Raw genomic sequence first — 21,341 nt, 5'->3', positions numbered from 1 at the left:
TGGGTGAATTTGGTTCCTGCACAGCCACACCAGCAACTTGACCAGGTGATGCTGCCTCTGCCTCCTCATCCTCCACCGTGTCCTCAGCCTCCACTGCAGGGACAATTCACAGTGCCCCTCCAGAATACCACATGTGCAGGGCACGGCGGTGTCATGCTGTTCTGCACCTCGCTTGCCTGAGGAACTGCTCCGTGTCCTTCGTCAAGAAATCGAGTTCTGGCTTTCTCCCCGACAACTAAAATCAGAACCATGGTGACCAATAATGGGAAGAACATTGTGTCTGCACTGCATCAAGGAAAGCTGAGCCATGCGCCTTGCATGGCACACGTGTTCAATCTGGTTGTCAAGTGGTTCCTGAAGTCTTCCACCCATCTGCAAGACACTTTGCATGCACTTCAGCCACTCGTACACAGCAAAGCACACCCTCCTTGAGCTGCAGTGGCAGAACAGCATCCCCTAACATATGCTGATATGCGATGTTTCAACCCGTTGAAATTCCACCCTCCATATGTTGGACTGACTATGCGAACTGAGAAAGGCCATCAACGATTTCTTGATGATGCAAGAAGATAGGTGTACTCCCCTGTGTAACTTCGATGTCAGCCAGTGGCAGTTCATGCGTGACACCTGTCGTTTGCTCAGGTGAGTATGCCACGTTATTTGTCAGTCGTCAGGACTACGGGCTGAACAACGTAATTCCCTTGCTTCATGTCCTGGAACAGATGCTGGTAACAAAGGCTGGTCAGTGGACTGGAGACGTGGCGCCTAGATCTCACGGCCACATGAGCCCTGTGGGGACTGAAATGGAAGAGGAGGAGGACATTGGAGCACAGGCAATGCCATACAAACACAAAAACACAAATGTAATCGCACTCTGCAACCAGCACTCTGCCCTGCCTCTATGCTGGATGTTGAATGAGGCATTAGTGTACATTTTGGCCAATGTGTAGCAAAATGGGTGGTTTTTCTACTCAGGTGACAGGAGAGGAGGAGCAGGAGCAGCTAGAGGAGCTCCAAGGCGATGAGGAAGGACAGAGGTCCCAGACACATCATGGCAGTATGCAGTAGAGATGGAGGCAGGGAGTCCCTCCCAGTCACTTGCGCAAATGGCCCGATCCATGCTCACTTGCTTGCGCAGTGACAGTCGAATTGTCACCATTCGGCAGAGGGATGACTTCTGGATCTCCACCTTGTTGGACCCTTGCTACCGGTCCAGAATGGGGGCCTTTTTTACACCCACTAAGAAGGAGGACAAACTGAACTACTACAGAGACATCCTATGTAGTCAGTTGGCCACTGCCTATCTGCGCCATCATCCTTCCTCTCGCAGGTATGACTGGGGGGCCCTCTGTGCTCACGTTCCACTGCCATGGCTGATGGGGAGGGGTGGGGTGGCAGAAGCAGTACCAGCTCTATCAGCAGCAGCCTGAGTCTACAGTCGCTGATGAGTAGCTTTTTTCACCCGCATATTAAAGAAACTACTCACCAGCAGTAGCAGCAGGTAGACCCTGGAGCAGAAGTTGAACCAGCAGGTGGTGGCAAACTTGGACAGCACCCTGCCAACCCATATTGAAGATCTGCTGGACTACTGGGCAGCCAAACTGGATTTGTGGCTGCAACTAGCAGAGTTTGCCCTGGAAAAGCTGTCCTGTCTGGCCAGTAGTGTGGCATAAGAGTGGGTGTTTAGTTTGAAGGGGGCCATAGTTACCCAAGGAGAACTCGGAGAACCCAAAATGTGGAGAGAGTGACCTTTGTCAAGATGAATCAGGCTTGGATCAGCCAGGATTTCCAACCACCAATTCCTGATGCATCAGACTAGATAATCAGTGGTGCCACACCAACACTTTGATAAAAGAGACCGGTTTCTTCTGACTACCTGCTTCAGCTACTACTCTGATGCTGCCACCCGCCTGATGCCACACATCTGATGCGAACCGGCAAATTGAATTTTTGATCTCAAATTACTTTTGACATCTCTAATTACAAATCAAAAGTGGTGAATTACTTCACCTCATATATCAAAAGGTGCACACCACTTTTAAAATGTGACTTATTAAAATATGAACCTGATTATCCACCTATTTTTCTCCATTTGCGACATTTTAACACCAATAGCACTAAAATGTGACTTTTTTAAACCAAAATGTGCCATTTCAGCCACCCCCTGCCAGACTACACTTGAGACTTTTGAAACATATTTTCAACATTTCCACTGGTAAATTGCGACTTTTGTCTTTTGTCTCCGGATAAAACCATGATATTTAGCTCATATTAGAAAAAACAAATGCTTCCTATTTTTATACTTACAGTACCTATCACTTGTTGCCACCACGAGTTGATTTTCTTTTCATAAGGCTACATTCACACGACCGTACGTGTTTTGCGGTCCTGATCTGCAAAAAATACGGAAGACGCCCATTTGGCAGCTGTATTGCATCCGTTTTTTGCAGATCCATTGTAACAATGCCGGACAAGAATAGGACATGTTCTATCTTTTTTGCAGGGCTATGGAACGGACATACGAGTGCGCAAGCACACGCGTTTTTTCAGACCCATTGAAATGAATGGGTCCGCATCCTATCTGCGAAAAAAATAATGGAACGGAAACAGAAAACAAAATACGTTTGTGCTCATGAGGCCTAAATCCGACTTTTTGACAAAAAAGTTGCATCTTTATTCCATAAATGCGACTTTTTACACAAAACACCACCAAATAAGCTGGCTTAATTGTCCTCAACAATTTGAGGCATTTCTGAAGATAAGCGGATGATAAATGAGACGAGATATACACCAATTTTATAGCCCCGCCCACTTTGACATTTATAAATTAGTTCTGGTGTGATTAATTGTTTATGGTGAAAATCCTAGAGAAAACAGTAGATATAGTTGTCACAAATCTAAACACCATGCAACATGCTTAGTAAATGTCCAGGCCCTATGTACAGGGTGTGTAACACCCCATAGTGGTGTTACCAGAACCTGCACTCTATTACTATCTCTAATGGGCTAACACAATGTTATCTTATGTATTTCTGTCCAGGTCCTATACACTGTGCATTTCTAATATCTTTATGCAACTATGTTCATGTAATGTGCCTGGTTCACCAGCAGGTGGCAGCAAATACGGCAGAGCTATAGTTAGAGAGAATGGAACTTCCCATTCCATTCTAACCCACCCTCTGGGGAGAAGTGGGCTAGTGTTACGGTCTCTCCCGTGACAGGGGTCAGAAGATCTAAGAGACTGGCTGCACGTGATGTGATCTGACAGCCTCTTTGGTTTCATTTGTTTCTGTGTTGTTGCTGGTTATGCCCACACCTCTTGTCTCAAGTGTAGCTTAACTGGTCATTCCAACTCCTCTAGTTAGTCTGGTCTAACCCTTCATGCAATGCGGTTGGCAACCCGCCGTAGACCCGATACGCCTCCCCTATGGCATCTTGGTAACAGAATAGCGCCGAACAGCATTCTGGGGACCTTTCCCCAATGACACTTGCTAATATGGCAAATGCTTGCAGCAAATTAGTAAATCTGCATGGAATCAACCTATGCCGCCGCTTATCCTCCTCCTCCTTTTTTCCCTCGTCTTTTTTCCCCCTATCCAAGTTAAACCGTTCCAAGGGGAGCAGGGAAAATATTTCCACTTACTCCCCTTTCCAGATCTTCTCTTTTACCTCCTGCTTCAAATGGGCCCCCAAGGGGCCCTCAAAGCACACATACACTTCCCCACGTGCTCTGTCATCCAGCCTCTGCCCCTCCTCCTCCCCCCTGCCTAAGTCTCAACAGACACCGACCCCACTGTTCCCCCGCGCGTCCCAGCTACCGGTCTCGGCAACACTCCCCAAGGCGGCAATGGCGACCCCCCGGCTTACCCCAAGCTAGACAACCATCCCGCCAGTCCCCCCAAAAACTGCCCCAACCCTTTTCCTAACTCACCCATGGCCACCCCCCAGCACCTCCCACTGGGAAGCCCTGCGCTAGCATGGAACCCCATGCTGTCTCACCAGGCACCACGGGCGCTGTGACTCCCGCTACCGCAGATCCTGACTCCCGCTGTACGGACGTCGACGGTTGTTCCTCCTGGACCACCTGCAAGACCCTCTGGACGATGCTGGAAGGCCTCTGGCACGAAAACCTGGCTCCTGCCACATTAAGAGTACACTCCTCCTCTCTGTCCGGAACTTCTCTGGGCCTGCACAGATCTTCTCCTCCACTTTGTGCAGCCCGAGGCACCTGGATCCCATCTCTCAGCTGAGTGGACCGCCCGCTAGAAGATGGGCTGGGCCGGTCCACCGTTCCTGGTCCTGAATCCTCCTGACTAGCTGCAGAGAGCAGGGGAAGTGGCGTCCCGCTCTGCTCTGGGCCCCGCCATGTGGTGGGATTCCTCCCACGGCGGGAGCGCCTCGCTGAAGGCTGAGCGGGCCCTCTCCGCCGCGGAGGGTCCCCTGAGGGGCTCCCTACACGGCGCCGGACCCTGGGGCTGCTTTCAGGGCTCAGGCGCGCCGGTGGGTGACCCCGCCGCGGCCGGGCAGCCCGTTCAGTGGGGGTAGCCGCAGGAACAGGCGAAACTACACAGGCACCAACCTGCTCCTGCAGCCAGCCAGGCCCCCGCACCTCCACCTCCCTGCGCAGCCGCTCCAACAGCTCCTCTGCCGATAATGAAAGCGCAGCCATTGTACCGCCTGTCCGTTCACTTGCCCCGGCCGAATGCTCCCGCCTCCTCCTTCGCCTGACCGTTGGCCACCCCCCATGTTCGCATGGCAACACGCGCCCTTCTCTCATTCCCTGCCTCTACTACTTAACCCCTACCTCACCTGTCCCCTCACACCCAAAACCCTCTTCATGAGCAGCCTCCCCTTACCGCTGCGCTTCCCGTCCGGTCTGACTGTACCCAAGTTAATCGTTCAAATCCCTCAATTATTTCCCCTTTTATTGCTTCGGAGCCAAAGCCGTGGGTCCAGGGGTATCCAGGTAAAAGCACTCTGTCACAAAATAAGAGACAAATAGGCCGCACTCCACCACTCGGCATTGCTACTATACCTGGGTCACGCTAGAGGGGCCCTGGGGGGAGGCATCCCGTTGCAGTTGCCGTAGCTTTTACAGTAATTTACTTTTGCAGTAGTTTATTTGAAACTTGGTATAGCAACTGTCCCCCCCCCGATATATATATATATATATATATATATATATATATACAGTACAGACCAAAAGTTTGGACACACCTTCTCATTCAAAGAGTTTTCTTTATTTTCATGACTATGAAAATTGTAGATTCACACTGAAGGAATCAAAACTATGAATTAACACATGTGGAATTATATACATAACAAAAAAGTGTCAAACAACTGAAAATATGTCATATTCTAGGTTCTTCAAAGTAGCCACCTTTTGCTTTGATTACTGCTTTGCACACTCTTGGCATTCTCTTGATGAGCTTCAAGAGGTAGTCACCTGAAATGGTTTTCACTTCACAGGTGTGCCCTGTCAGGTTTAATAAGTGGGATTTCTTGCCTTATAAATGGGGTTGGAACCATCAGTTGCGTTGTGGAGAAGTCAGGTGGATACACAGCTGATAGTCCTACTGAATAGACTGTTAGAATTTGTATTATGGCAAGAAAAAAGCAGCTAAGTAAAGAAAAACGAGTGGCCATCATTATTTTAAGAAATGAAGGTCGGTCAGTCCGAAAAATTGGGAAAACTTTGAAAGTGTCCCCAAGTGCAGTCACAAAAACCATCAAGCGCCACAAAGAAACTGGCTCACATGCGGACGGCCCCAGGAAAGGAAGACCAAGAAATCGCAGGTTAACAGCAGCTCAGATTAGAGACCAGGTCAATGCCACACAGAGTTCTAGCAGCAGAGTTCTAGAACAACTGTTAAGAGGAGACTGTGTGAATCAGGCCTTCATGGTAGAATATCTGCTAGGAAACCACTGCTAAGGACAGGCAACAAGCAGAAGAGACTTGTTTGGGCTAAAGAACACAAGGAATGGACATTAGACCAGTGGAAATCTGTGCTTTGGTCTGATGAGTCCAAATTTGGTTCCAACCACCGTGTCTTTGTGCGACGCAGAAAAGGTGAACGGATGGACTCTACATGCCTGGTTCCCACCGTGAAGCATGGAGGAGGAGGTGTGATTGTGTGGGGGTGCTTTGCTGGTGACACTGTTGGGGATTTATTCAAAATTGAAGGCATACTGAACCAGCATGGCTACCACAGCATCTTGCAGCGGCATACTATTCCATCCGGTTTGCGTTTAGTTGGACCATCATTTATTTTTCAACAGGACAATGACCCCAAACACACCTCCAGGCTGTGTAAGTTCTATTTGACCATGAAGGAGAGTGATGGGGTGCTGCGCCAGATGACCTGGCCTTCACAGTTGCCGGACCAGAACTCAATCGAAATGGTTTGGGGTGAGCAGGACCACAGAGTGAAGGCAAAAGGGCCAACAAGTGCTAAGCATCTCTGGGAACTCCTTCAAGACTGTTGGAAGACCATTTCAGGTGACTACCTCTTGAAGCTCATCAAGAGAATGTCAAAAGTGTGCAAAGCAGTAATCAAAGCAAAAGGTGGCTACTTTGAAGAACCTAGAATATGACATATTTTCAGTTGTTTCACACTTTTTTGTTATGTATATAATTCCACATGTGTTAATTCATAGTTTTGATGCCTTCAGTGTGAATCTACAATTTTCATAGTCATGAAAATAAAGAAAACTCTTTGAATGAGAAGGTGTGTCCAAACTTTTGGTCTGTACTGTATATATAAAATTTTAAATGTTGCTACAACATGATCTAAAGGTCTGAACTTTTACTCCTCCAAAGTATTCATAAATTAACCACTTCCAAAACTTGATATCAGCCCGCTGAGTCGCCATTGACTTAGTACATGCTTTTTATATACATATACATTTCTTTAAGTATTATCCGGAGGAAAGATTAATGCCAGCAGGATGTTTGCTTTAAATTATACAACTATGAATTCGCAGAAGTAATAAAATATGAGTGGCTTCATATTAATAGGGCCCAAGTTGTATATGAATGGTCACTTTTACATTAAAAAGTGGTTCACATATTGTATATGGCTATATACATCAGCGTTCGAGACTTTAAAGATGGTACCTGCTCCTAAGTGGAGCGGATGCCATAGCCACGAGGTGCCTGTTGTTTCATGTGGCTAATGTCCGCGACCGGCGGTAATGCCGGTCACAGACATTTAATACTTCAGATGACGTGGTCAATCCTGAATCCTGAATGCTGAAAACCTGGAAGCACGCGGGTGTGCTTCGGCTCCTCCCAGCGGGGATTGCGGGAACCAAAGCTTGTTATCAGCAGCCCCTGTCCTCCTGTGTGGAAAAACAACGAAACTGAAAAAAAGGTCAAAATGGCCAATTCGTCGTTTAAATAAAAAGTGATCCAAAAGTTGTACACACTTCAAAATGGTATCACTGAAAAGTACAGATCGTCCTGCAAAAAATGACTCTACACATAGCTCAGCATGCATAAATACAAAAAGTTATAGGGGTCAGAATATGGAGACTAAAAGAATAAGAAAGGTTTTAGTTTTTTTTTTTTCAGCATAAAAATGCCATAAAAAAAATATATGTGGTATTGCTGGATTTGTACTGACCTGGAGAATTAAAGTACAGTCCTGATGAAAAGTTTAAGACAACTTGAAAAATGGCAAAAAAAATCATATTTAGCATGGCTGGATCTTAAAAAGGTTCCAAGTAGAGCTTCAACATGGAACAAGAAGAAATGGGAGTGAGACAAAAAAGATTTTTGAGCATTCAATTGAAACAGGCTGTTTTTCAGCTGATCAAAAGTTTAGGAGCACATGCCGTTAAAAGGCCAAATCTGTGCAAAGATGTGGATTCATTGTCATTTTAAGTCAGATAGTCACGCGTTGTGATGGCAAAGGCAAAAAAACTCTCCCCTTTTGAACGTGGTCGCATTGTTGAACTGGATAAGCAGGGTCTCTCACAGCGCGCCATCGCTGCTGAGGTGGGACACAGTAAGACAGTCATTTGGAATTTCTTAAATTCTTAAATGATCCTGAGGGTTATGAAAGAAAAATGTCAAGTGGAAGACCCCAAAAGATTTCATCAGCACTGGGCCGGAGGATCCAATTGGCTGTCTGTTAAGACACTGGACGATCCTCAACCCAAATTAAGGCCCTTACTGGTGCTGACTGCAGCCCCATAACCATCAGGCGGCATCTGAGACTGAAGGGCATCAAAACAGAAAGCGTCTTCAAAGACCTCGTCTCCTTGAACGCCACAGAACTGCTCGTTTGGACTTTGCAAGAGAGCACCAAACATGGGACATTCATAGGTGGAAGAAAGTTTTATTCTTGTGATGAAAAAAAAAATTTAACCTTGATGGTCCTGATGGTTTCCAACATTACTGGCATGACAAGCAGATCCCACCTTAGGTGTTTTCTACGCGCCACAGTGGAGGGGGCGCCATAATGGTCTGGGATGCTTTTTCCTTCAGTGGAACAATGGAGCTTCAGGAAGTGCAGGGGATCAAACGGCCGCTGGCTATGTCCAGATGTTGCAGAGAGCATTCCTCATGACTGAGGGCCCTTGTCTGTGTGGTAACGACTGGGTTTTTTAACAGGACAACGGTACAGTACACAATGCCCGCAGGACAAGGGATTTCTTCCAGGAGAATAACATCACTCTTTTGGCCCATCCTGCATGTTCCCCTGATCTAAATCCAATTGAGAACCTTTTTGGATGGATGGCAAGGGTTTACAAAAATAGAAAACAGTTCCAGACAGTAGATGGCCTTCGTGCGGCCGTCTTAACCACTTGGAGAAATGTTCCCACTCACCTCATGGAAACGCTTGCATCAAGCATGCCAAAACAAATTTTTGAAGTGATAAACAATAACGGCGGAGCTACTCATTACTAAGTTCATGTTTGGAGGTTGGATTTCTGGTTTGGGAGGGTTTACTTTTTTTTTGGGAGGTGTGGTCCTAAACTTTTGATCAGCTGAAAAACAGCCTGTCTCAGTTTATCCATTGTTTTCATTAAATTGAATGCTCAAAAAATGTTTTGTCTCACTTCCATTTCTTCTTGTTGCAAGTTGAAGCTCTACTTGGAACCAAGATCCAGCTATGCTAAATATAATTTTTTGCCAGTTTTCAAGTGGTCTTAAACTTTTGATCAGGACTGTAACTGTTCAGTTTTATGATCTAGGGAACACCGTAAAAACAAAACCTGAAAAAACTGTCCTGGAATTGTGTTTTCCAATTTCACCCGATTATTTTTTTTTTTCCTGCTTCCCACCACGTCTTGTCCTGCTAAAAACAAGCCCTCATACAGCTATATTAACAGAAAAACAAAAAAAAGTTATGGCTTTGGGAGGCCTGGGAGTAAAAAAATTAAAACCAAAAAAATTGAAAATCGCCCGGTCATGAAAGGGTTAAAGTGGTTTTATGGAACTTACTGATGAGTTATCCTTTGCATAGATCCCCAATATCAGAATAGCTGTGGTCCAACACCAATCTGATGTTTTTCACAAGGTATGACCACCAGTTATGGTCAGTTTGCATGTGGGCTGCCATCTTGACTCACTCGTCCGGCGATGCACAGGTAAGCCCTTACCTGTGGCTGTGCCGGGAGCCGGTCTGAAATCCAATGCGGTCACCGGGAGCAGACAGTTCCGAGAACAGCCGCCCGGGGGCCTTCAACGGGCTGTTCTCGGAACTGCCTGCTCCCGGTGACTGCATTTGATTTCAGACTGGCTCCCGGCACAGGTAAGTGTTTACCTGTGCATCGCCGGACGGGTGAGTCAAGATGGCAGCCTGCATGTGTTCGCTGGCGAACACTGCGAACTGACCATCACTGATGACCACTACACAGTGCACAAAGCTGTGCTGATCTAGTGCAGGTTCCAACACCACAGCTCCTGAAACAGAATATTGGCAGTCTGCTGCAGGGTTGCTAACTGTCCAGAAATTCTTGGACAGTCTTTAAACATAGGGGACCTTTTTCCAGTGTCCATGATTTTTTGAGGCTGGTGGTACATTAACAGGTCATTGTGATCGTCAGTATCTTCATTTTACAGCCCACATTAAATGTAGGTAATGTGTTCATATCAGTAAATTGAGCAATAGACAGACATAGTTTACCTGTTGACTGTCAGCGAATGTTGTCCAGAAAAGGGAAAACATCGTGGACCAGCAGTCAGACAACTGTCACTCTGATACCAATGATCTATTCTAAAGATATATCATCAATAAAGAGCTTCTGGAAGATCCCTATGGAATGCAGATTGCATAGGCAAATGCATGTATCAATTGAGTTCTGTGCTTTTGTTCCGCACCATTCCACATCTCCGGATTTATTGACCCATTCAAAATGCTGTGATGTGGAATTCCCATGGAAGGGCGCCTGTTTATTGCAGATCCGCAAATATGGTCCGCAATACGGCCACGGAGCGTACACGTTTGTGTGAAAGAGCCCCTAGCCAGATGAGTTATTCCTAAGGGCTCATGCACACGAACGTATTTTCTTTTCGTGTCCATTCCGGGTTTTTTTTGGACCATATGCGAAACCATTAATTTCAATGGGTCCGCAAAAAAAAAAAAAGTTACTCGGTGTGCATTCCGTTCCTGTATGTTTGTATGTCCATTCCGCAAAAAAATAGAACATGTCCTATTATCGTCCTGATTACAGACAAGGATAGGACTGTTCTATTTGGGGCCAGCTGTTCCGTTACACAAAATACGGAATGCACACTGACATCATCCGTATTTTTGGCGGATCCATTTTTTGCGGACCGCAAAATACATACGGTCATGTGCATGAGCCCTAAGGGTAAGTTCACAAGGCAGTAATTCCATACTGATTTCAGACCATATTCCATAAGTAAAACCCCAGTGTGCAATGGGAATCTATGTTGCTGTTCATAAATTTGCAGATGTTTTGTCACAAATTTGAAATCTGCATCAAGAAGGGATACTTTATTTCTTGATGTTGTTTCCATGTAGATGCCGTTATGGGTTAGCTGCAAATGGATTAGTCCCAATAAATAGGATTTTCTGCATGTGGACGTGCGGAATTTATAGATGCAAATCTAAGTAAAAAAAACCAAGGGTTTAACAGGGGAAACATTAAACATTTCCTACTCATAGTGATCCAGTTTATTATTCATTTCATATTAGCTTACCAATTAATGATAATGCCATAATGGATAGTCATAAAAATATTTCTCCATTCTCAACATTAGTATTTCTTCAAATATTCAACCAACTAATTGATTGACCGGGAGTAAAAGCTTAGGGCAAACTTTCTGATGTAGAAACACATCCATGGCAACTGTTTTCCAATGCAACCCTGAGAGATTCCTAATACTCTCAAAACTTGGCACTCTGATATGCAAATGAAAAGCTGACTAATAAATGTTTGAACACGTGCAAATGTGACCTTTTCAGATCAAAGAACAACCTTGTCATCTACTGATCACATTTGGAATTCACAGTAAATGTTTCTGTTAAATTCTAGAAAATGTTTAATGACTTAACCAGTAGAGGAGCTGCGCCCGCCCGATCCGCAGCAGGGGTCCGGTAGTCACTGATAGAGGGACCCCTGCTGTATGCGCCGGCATCGGTGAAAACACTGATGCCGGCGCATTAACCCTTGATGTGCCGTGGTCCGCAATAACCACGGCACGTGCGCTGTCCATGCGGGAATCAGAGCTGCCATCGGGTCCCCGCGCTGCTGTGACAGGGACCCGATGGCATGGAAGGCAGCCCAATGCCTTACTTAGGCATCACGGCTGCCTACCGGGAGAGCCTGTGCGATCCAGGCAGGCTGTAAGTGTATTACACTGGTAATACACTTACAGCCAGTGCTTTACAATACACAAGTATTGTAAAGCATTATAAAGGGTATCAGACCCCCAAAAGTTGAAGTCCCAAAGTGGGACAAAAAATAAAGTGAAAAAAAAGTAAAAATAATAAAGTTTTACAAAAAAGTTTCTAGTAAAAAAAAAAATGCGTCCTTTTCCCAAAATAAAGTAAAAACAAAAATTGTAAAAAAAATTAATAAAAACTGTTCTAAAAAAAAAACATATTTTTCTCACCTTACATCACTAAAAGTGCAACACCAAGCAATCAAAAAGGCGTATGCCCCCAAAAATAGTACCAACCTGTCACCTCATCCCACATAAAATGAGCCCCTAGCCAAGACAATCATCCAAAAAATAAAAAGAACTATGGCTCTCAGACTATGGAGATACTAAAACATTTTTTTTGTTTAAAAAATAATATCATTGTCTAAAACTTACATAAAAACACTGTAATAAAATTAAATGTAAAGTGTGTAAAAAAAGCCATTGTCTATGTCACCTTACATCATAAAAAGTGTAATACCAAGCGATCAAAAAGTCATATGCACCCTAAAATAGTACCAATCAAACCATCATCTCATACCCCAAAAAAAGCCCGTACACAAGACAGTTGCCCAAAACAATAAAAAAAAACTATGGCTTTCAGAATGTGGAGACACTAAAACTGAAACAAAAAAACAAAAAATAACTAGTCATGTTTGGTATTGTCACGTCCATAACAACCTGCTCTATAAAAATACCACATGATCTAACCTTTCAAATAAAAACTGTGCCAAAACAGCTATATTTTGTTACCTTGCCTCACAAAAAGTGTAATATAGAGCAACCAAAAATCATATATACCCTAAAATAGTACCAACAAAACTGCCACCTTATCCTGTAGTTTTTAAAATGGGGTCACTTTTTTGGAGTTTCTACTCTAGGGGTGCATCTGGGGGGGTCTTCAAATGTGACATGGCAGCTTAAAATTATCCCAGTGAAATCTGCTTTCCAAAAACCATATGGTGTTCCTTTCCTTCTGCGCAATGCAGTGTGCCCATATAGCAGTTTACGACCACATATGGGGTGTTTATGTAAACTACAGAAGCAGGGTCATAAATATTGAGATTTGTTTGGCTGTTAACCTTTGTTTTGTAACTGGAAAAAATTGATTAAAATGGAAGATCTGCCATAAAAAAAGTCTGAAATTTCGTCTTCATTTTCTATTAATTCTTGTGGAACACCTAAAGGGTTAAAAAAAACTTTGCAAAATCAGTTTTGAATACCTTGAGGGGTGTAGCTTCTAAAATGGGGTCACTTTTTTGGAGTTTCAACTCTAGGGGTGCATCAGGGAGGCTTCAAATGGGACAATGATAATTATGCCAATGAAATCTGCTTTACAAAAGCCATATGGCATTCCTTTCATTCTGCGCAATGCCGTGTGCCCGTACAGCAGTTTGCAACCACATATGTTTTTTTTCTGTAAACTACAAAATCAGGGCCATAAATATTGAGTTTTGTTTGGCTGTTAACCTATGCTTTGTAACTGGAAAAAATTGATTAAAATAAAAAATCTGCCAAAAAAGTTAAATTCTAAATTTAATCTCCATTTTCCATACATTTTTGTGGAACACCTAAAGGGTTAACAAAAATTTTTAAATCAGTTTTGAATACCTTGAGGGGTGTAGTTTCTAAAATGGGGTCATGTTTGGGTGGTTTCTATTATGTAAGCCTCACAAAGTGACTTCAGACCAGAACTGAGCTTTAAAAAGTGGGTTTTGGAAATTTTCTGAAAAATTTCAAGATTTGCTTCTACACTTCTAAGCCTTCTAACCTCTCCCCCCAAAAAAATACCATTCACAAAATGATCCAAATATGAAGTAGACATATGGGGAATGTAAAGTAATAACTATTTTTGGAGGTAGGTATTACTATTTATTATAAAAGTAGAGAAATGTAAATTTGGAAATTTGCAAATTTTTCTAAATATTGGTAAATTTGGTATTTTTTTATAAATAATTTTTTTTAACTTAACTTTACCACTTTTATGCAGTACAATATGTAATGAGAAAACAATCTCAGAATGGCCTGGAAAAGTAAAAGCGATTTAAAGTTATCACCACATAAAGTGACACAGATTAGCAAAAAATGGCCTGGTTCTTAAGGTGAAATATGGCAGGGTCCTGAAGGGGTTAATGCCCATCATTTACTAAGTAAATGAGCTGGAAAATCTGGAATAACTCTTGACAAATTCATGAAATTGCCCATAGCCATTACTAAATTTGCCACATTTTGAATGGTTTGAAAATCAAAATTAGACCTAATATGAGTAGATAAATTTGTGCCAACGTTTTCTTCATTTCACACAATTTTCTTGAAAAAAGTTTGGCCTAAATGATATCTCCTTAGTAATTTCTTTAGTTACATTATTTTTCAAATTTAGTGAGTGACATAAAAAAAGCTAATTTGACCTTAAATATTTTAAGGTAAAAGACAGGTTGCTACTTACTTTCTTCTGGTAGATCATATTCTTCTGCCTCTCTCTCCATCTGCTGACACCATCCTTCCATCCTTTCCACCTCAGCCTGCAACATCTTAATGAACCACTCTCCATCCCTGTGACATGGAGAAGCTCTTCCAGAGTCTGGGAGACTCCGAGTGCCTCTGTCCATCCAAGACTCCTGACGAGATTCTTCTCCTGTATCATACTGCATTTGATAGTCCTCTCTATATGCCCATTGGCCTTGAGTATGAACTGTCTTATACACTGAGTACTGCTGGCTGGTGTCTGAAGGCTCAGAGGAGTGTCGCTGAAAGGAGCGTCCAAACTGCAGGCCTTTGTCTTCTGTGGGAACAGTCAGTCCAGGGAAGCCTTCAAGCTCCAAATCAGCCTGAACTCCGGCAGTCACGCTGTTAGAGCGTTTAAACCTTGACCTCCTGTAAAAAGATCAATTAAACAGAAATAAGTTATATGATTTTAGAAAAGACCATAAGACTTTTCTTAGCACATACCATTGATTGTAGCTACGCTGCTTTGATGAGTGATATAGACCCATGCAGTTCCCACTTGTCCGTTTACCAATTTATTGGCATGTGCCATGGTTTGGAGTTGATACAAGGCATCACATACTCATATATAAGCAGTACCACAGTATTTTTCTTGCAGTTTCTCATGGAATTTGTAAGGAAAGGTCTAATGGCCAAATTAGATGTTGGTGGCCACATATTGGGCCTTAATGATGACAACTCTGGTCACATGGGGTGACTAAGGTAGTTTCCTTCCTTGGTTTACACCTTTAGTTGCTGTGGTCACAATAGACTGTGGCACTCAAGGGGTTAAATATCTAGGATCCCCAAAGGATGTCTCAGCTTAAGGCCTCTTTCACACTACAGTTTTTTGCGTTCCGTATACGGTCCGTTTTTTGCGTTCCGTATACGGTCCGTATACGGAACCATTCATTTCAATGGTTCCGCAAAAAAACGGAATGTGTTCCGTATGCATTCCGTTTCCGTATTTCCGTTTTTCCGTTCCGTTGAAAAGATAGAACATGTCCTATATTTGGCCGCAAATCACAGTCCGTGGCTCCATTCAAGTCAATGGGTCCGCAAAAAAAACGGAACACATACGGAAATGCATCCGTATGTCTTCCGTATCCGTTCCGTTTTTTGCGGAACCATCTATTGAAAATGTTATGCCCAGCCCAATTTTTAATATGAAATTACTGTATACTGTATTTGCCATACGGAAAAACGGAACGGAACAACGGAACGGAAACGGAACCACAACGGAAGCAAAAAAACGGAACAACGGATCCGTGAAAAACGGAACGCAAAACACTGAATTCAACATACTGTAGTGTGAAAGAGGCCTAAATGAGACATAAACTCCTGAGATTGTACCATCACTGTCCCACTGATGCAACACATGGTGCAAGAATTACTATCATCCTCTGTTGTACAAGTATAGTATACTGCTGATGACTGCAGCGGTCACGTGACGTATACTTGCCCATCACTGTTGCAGTTTGTGAAGCCAAATCCAGGTGTGGATCAAAAAGGCAGACGTAAGCATAAGGGACATATACTACCTCACCTCTATTTTTATTCTGCTTCTGGCTTTGGCTTCAAACATTGCATCAGAAAAACATGGCTGAATCTAAATATACTGTATGTATTCATTTGTGAATTTAAGCCCTAAAATCAAAAGCCAGTTTGGACCAAATGCTGGGTCCCTATTTTTCAAATCCGACATGTTTCACTTTATCTGATAATAACTCTGGAGCTATTTTACTGATGTAAGCGATTCTAAGGCTGTTTTCTAGTAACACATACTTCATGTTAGTGGTGAATTTGAGTTGACATGTTTTACCTTTATGTATAAAAAAAATCAAAAATTTACAGAAAATTAGTAATTTTCTAAATTTGTATTTCTCTGATTTTAAGATAAATAGTGATTTCTCGCAAAATAGTTATTAACGTTCCCCATATGTCTACTTTATATTGGCATCATTTTGTTATTAATGTTATTAAATTATAATAACATTATAATTTAATAACATTAATGTTATTAAATTATATTATTTCCATTAAAAAGTTGTTTTATCCCCAAATTTTTGATTTTCACAAGTCATAACAGGAGAAATGCACCCCAAAATTTGTTATGCATTTTTTCCTGAATATGGCAAAATGTATATAATCATAAACTGCTGTTTGGGGGCACGGCAGTGTTCAGAAGTGAAGGAGCAGAATTGGGATTTTCTAACATGGAATTTTTTCACCAATGTAGCTGTGTGAGGGCTTGTTTTTTGCAGTTTTGGGGTACATATGTCTTTATGAGCACTTTTTATACCATTTCTTGGGAGGTGAGGTGGGCAAAAATTGCAATTCTGTTTTTTATATTTATTTTTATGGGGGTTTGTCATGCAGTATGTATGTGATAATTTTATTCTGTGGGTTGATACAGTTATGACGATATCAAATGTATATTTTTTTTTTTGTTTTACTACTTTTTCAGTTCAGCATAAAATCTCTTTTGTATTAAAAAAAATTATATTTTGCATCACCATATACTAATAACCATAACATTTTTATTTTTCCACCAATGTAACACCATTGACTTACATTGTGTTTCATGCCGAATCCGTCTTGCTCCGCATCCCCTGACGCACCAAAAAACGCTGCTTAAAGTGTTTTTCTGTCCGGCATGGGAACGCAAGCAAACGGAACGTTATGCATTTTGGTACATTCTATTAAGTTCAATATTGTCCCCATGTAGCTGTGTGAGGACTTGTTTTTTGCAGAACAGGATGTAGTTTTTATTGAAATCATTTTGGGATACGTAGGACTTTTTGATTACTTTTTCTTAAATTTTTTGGGGAGCTGAGGTGTAGTTTATTTTATTTTTTCATTTTTTTATCAATTATAAATGAGCAGATAAGGGAAAAGGCAATTTATTTTAATTTTAATTTTATTTATTTTAATTTTATTTATTTATTTTTACTTTTTTCACTTTTTTTTTTTTTTTTTATCAGGTCACACTTGGATATTCAAGATCCAGTGGGGTCAGGGCTGTACAGTGCACTGCAATAGTTATAGGCTCTGCTCTCCAGATTCTCTGGTATATCTCCTCTCAGTAAGAGCAGGGATCTCACTGCACTTACTATTATCCCTGGGCGCCGCTCCGTTCTCCTTCTATGCCCTCCGGTATCTTCGGTCACTAAGTTATAGTAGGCAGAGTCTGCCCTTGTTCTGCTGTAGCGCTGGCCAATCGCATCGCAGAGCTCACAGCCTGGGAGGAAATAACCTCACAGCCTGGGAGGAAATGTGAGCTCTGCGCTGCGATTGGCCAGCACTACAGTAGAACAAGGGCAGACTCCGCCTACTATAACTTAGTGACCGAAATCTCCGCCTACTATAACTTAGTGACCAAAGATACCGGAGGGCATAGCGGGAGAACAGAGCAGCGCCCAGGGATAATAGAAAATGCAGTGAGATCCCCGGGCGCCGCTCTCCATTTCTGTATACTTAGTTCACAATGTCAGGATCAGTGAAAGGACCTCTTTAATCACCTCAGCTCCCTTAGCTTAAACCCCCTTAATGACCAGACCACTTTTTACAATTCTGCACTACACTACTTTCACGGTTTATTGCTCGGTCATACAACTTACCACCCAAATTAATTTTGCCTCCTTTTCTTCTCACTAATAGAGCTTTCATTTGGTGGTATTTCATTGCTGATGACATTTTTACTTTTTTTGATATTAATCGAAATTTACCGAAATTTTTGCAAAAAAATGACATTTTTCACTTTCGGTTGTAAAATTTTTCAAATAAAACTACATTTCTATATAAAATTTTCTCTAAATTTATTGTTCTACATGTCTTTGATTAAAAAAAATGCAATAAGTGTATATTTATTGGTTTGGGTAAAAGTTATAGCGTTTACAAACTATAGTACAAAAATTTGAATTTCAGCATTTTGAAGCAGCTTTGACTTTCTGAGCATCTGTCATGTTTCCTGAGGTTCTACAATGCCCAGACAGTAGAAACACCCCACAAATGACCCAATTTCGGAAAGTAGACAACCTAAGGTATTCGCTGATGGGCATAGTGAGTTCATGGAAGTTTTTATTTTTTTGTCACAAGTTAGCGGAAAATGATTTATTTTTTTATTTTTTTCATACAAAGTCTCATATTCCACTAACTTGTGACAAAAAAAATTAATTTTACATGAACTCACCATACCCCTCACGGAATACCGTGGGGTGTCTTCTTTCCAAAATGGGGTCACTTGTGGGGTATTTATACTGCCCTGGCATTTTAGGGGACCTAAAGCGTGAGAAGTAGTTTGGAATCCAAATGCGTAAAAAAATGCCCTGTGAAATCGATACTCTTTAGAATTTGGGCCCCTTTGTGCACCTAAGCTGCAAAAAAGTGTCACACATGTGGTATCACCGTACTCAGAAGAAGTAGGGCAATGTGTTTTGGGGTGTATTTTTACATATACCCATGCTGGGTGAGAGAAATATCTCTGTCAAATGACAACTTTGTATAAAAAAATGGGAAAAGTTGTCTTGTAAAAATACACCCCAAAACACTTTGCCCTACTTCTCCTGAGTAAGGCAATACCACATGTGTGACACTTTTTTGCAGCCTAGGTACGCAAAGGGGCCCAAATTCCAATGAGTACCTTTTAGGAGGGCATTTTTAGGCATTTGGATTCCAGACTTCTTCTCACGCTTTAGGGCCCCTAAAATGCCAGGGCAGTATAAATACCCCACATTTGACCCCGTTTTGGAAAGAAGACACCCCAAGGTATTCCGTGAGGGGCATGGTGAGTTCCTAGAATATTTTTTTTTTTTGGCACAAGTTAGCGGAAAATGATTTTGTAAGAGAAAAAAAAAACATTTTCAGCTAACGTGTGCCAAAAAAAAAAATTCTTCTATGGACTCCCCGTGCCCCTCAAAAGTGATCTTTTTATAGCGCCGCAGCGATTTTACAGTGTTTTTGCAGTGATCAGAAAAAAATACTTTCTTTCACTGCGGTGGGGCGGACTCAACGCAAGTGTGCGCACAAGATCAGGACTGATCGGGCGAACACTGCATTTTTTGTAGAGCCTAAAAATGAGGAAAGCACATTGCCGGTGTTCGCGTTTTGCGGATCCGCGGTGTCCGTGTTTTGCGGACGTCTGAATGGAGCCTTACAGGGGGGTGATCAATGACAGGGGGGTGATCAGGGAGTCTATATGGGGTGATCACCCCCTGTCATTGATCACTCCCCTGTAAGGCTCCATTCAGACGTCCATATGTGTTTTGTGGATCCGTGGCTCTGCAAAACACATACAAACGTCTGAATGGAGCCTTACAGGGGGGTGATCAATGACAGGGGGGTGATCAGGGAGTCTATATGGGGTGATGAACCCCCTGTAAGGCTTCATTCAGACGTCCGTATGTGTTTTGCGGATCCGCGGATCCACGGATCCGCAAAACACATACGGATGTCTGAATGGAGCCTTACAGGGGGTGATCAATGACAGAGGAGTGATTAGGGAGTCTATATGGGGTGATCACCCCCTGTCATTGATCACTCCCCTGTAAGGCTCCATTCAGACGTCCATATGTGTTTTGTGGATCCGTGGAGCCTTACATGGGGGTGATCAATGACAGGGGGGTGATCAGGGAGTCTACATGGGGTGATCAGGGGTTAATAAGGGGTTAATAAGTGACAGGAGGGTGGGGGTGTAGTGTAGTGGTGTTTGGTGCTACTTACAGAGCTGCCTGTGTCCTCTGGTGGTCGATCCAGCAAGCAAAAGGGACCACCAGAGGACCAGGTAGCAGGTATATCAGATGCTGTTAGCAAAACAGCATCTGATATACCTTTCAAGGGTTAAAAAAATCACATCTACAGCCTGCCAGCGAATGATCGCCGCTGGCAGGCTGTAGATGCACTCGTTTACCTCCCGATCCTCTGAACGCGCGCGTCAAGGAGGTACAGATCGACCGCCGCCAGAACGCAATCCTGCGTTAGGCGTTTAAGGGAGGTGAGAGGCACCCAAGTGTCACATCAGATTATTCAAAACCGTTTACATAAGCGTGGTCTGCGTGTTAGATGACCTGCAAGGGCACCTGACCACAGGAATCATTGTCTTGCATGGACCAGGGAGCATCTACGCTGGACGAGGGACCAGTGGGCTTCAGTGTTGTTTACTGATGAAAGTTGATTCACACTGATCAGGAAGTATGGCCTCCAACGATGTTGGAGACATCAAGGAGAACACTATGCAGCAGCCACTGTTGTCACCAGACGAGCCTTTGGTAGTGGTGGTGTTACAGTGTGGGCAGGTGTGTCTAGTTAATACAGAACTGCCATACACTTTGTGAATGGTACAGTGACAAGTCCATACTCTGTGTACCCTAGAACCTCAATGGCCTGAGGACCGCTCTTCAAGAAGAGTGGGATGCCATACCTCAGCAGACAATAAGTCGACTTGTGAACAGCATTAGACATTGTTGTCAATCTGTAATCGATGCTCAAGCTCACATGACAAGTTTTTGAGATATTGACATTTTTGTGGGGGTATACCCACCACTGTTGTTGGCTTTTGTTTCAATAAATTGTTTGAGAAAAGGAAATTGCATGCATGCTTCTACTTAAATATCCTACTTTCATGATATAATATCACTGTATAAGTTTGCTCTAGCATGAACTTTTTATGTTTTCCATAAATTTAACCTGAAAGCCAAATATCCCTAACTTTTTCTGAGTAGTTGTATGTAAGCTCTGCAAGCTGGAAACTATGCACGTACTGTATATTTTCAGGAATAAATGTTGTATGTCCCTCTACTAAGAAGGAAATGATCCTGAAATGTGTAGTTTTCAGTCCACTGAAAGCATTTTAATAACCTTGATATTCTTTTTTTTTTTATGTAGGCTTATGCCTGGAAGCATTCAGCAAGAAACACCAACATCTGAGCAAAGTCTTCCCTGAGAAGAAGCAAAAATGAAC

The 21,341-nt window shown here is 42.8% G+C and overlaps 1 protein-coding gene across 1 annotated transcript in view; it reads right to left on the bottom strand.

Annotated features, from left to right (window-relative positions):
- LOC122931584 (disks large-associated protein 3-like) overlaps positions 1 to 21,341 on the bottom strand; it is a 140,280-nt gene that overhangs the window by 78,573 nt on the left and 40,366 nt on the right. The window contains exon 4 of the mRNA XM_044285658.1: positions 14,346 to 14,773. Within this exon, the coding sequence (XP_044141593.1) occupies positions 14,346 to 14,773 (428 nt within the window). The remainder of the gene's footprint in view (positions 1 to 14,345; positions 14,774 to 21,341) is intronic.

This window comes from Bufo gargarizans, chromosome 3, assembly GCF_014858855.1.
Source record: "Bufo gargarizans isolate SCDJY-AF-19 chromosome 3, ASM1485885v1, whole genome shotgun sequence".
Taxonomy (NCBI): domain Eukaryota; kingdom Metazoa; phylum Chordata; class Amphibia; order Anura; family Bufonidae; genus Bufo; species Bufo gargarizans.
Note: the sequence above shows the minus strand (reverse complement) of the source record. Positions and strands in the feature narration are given on the sequence as shown.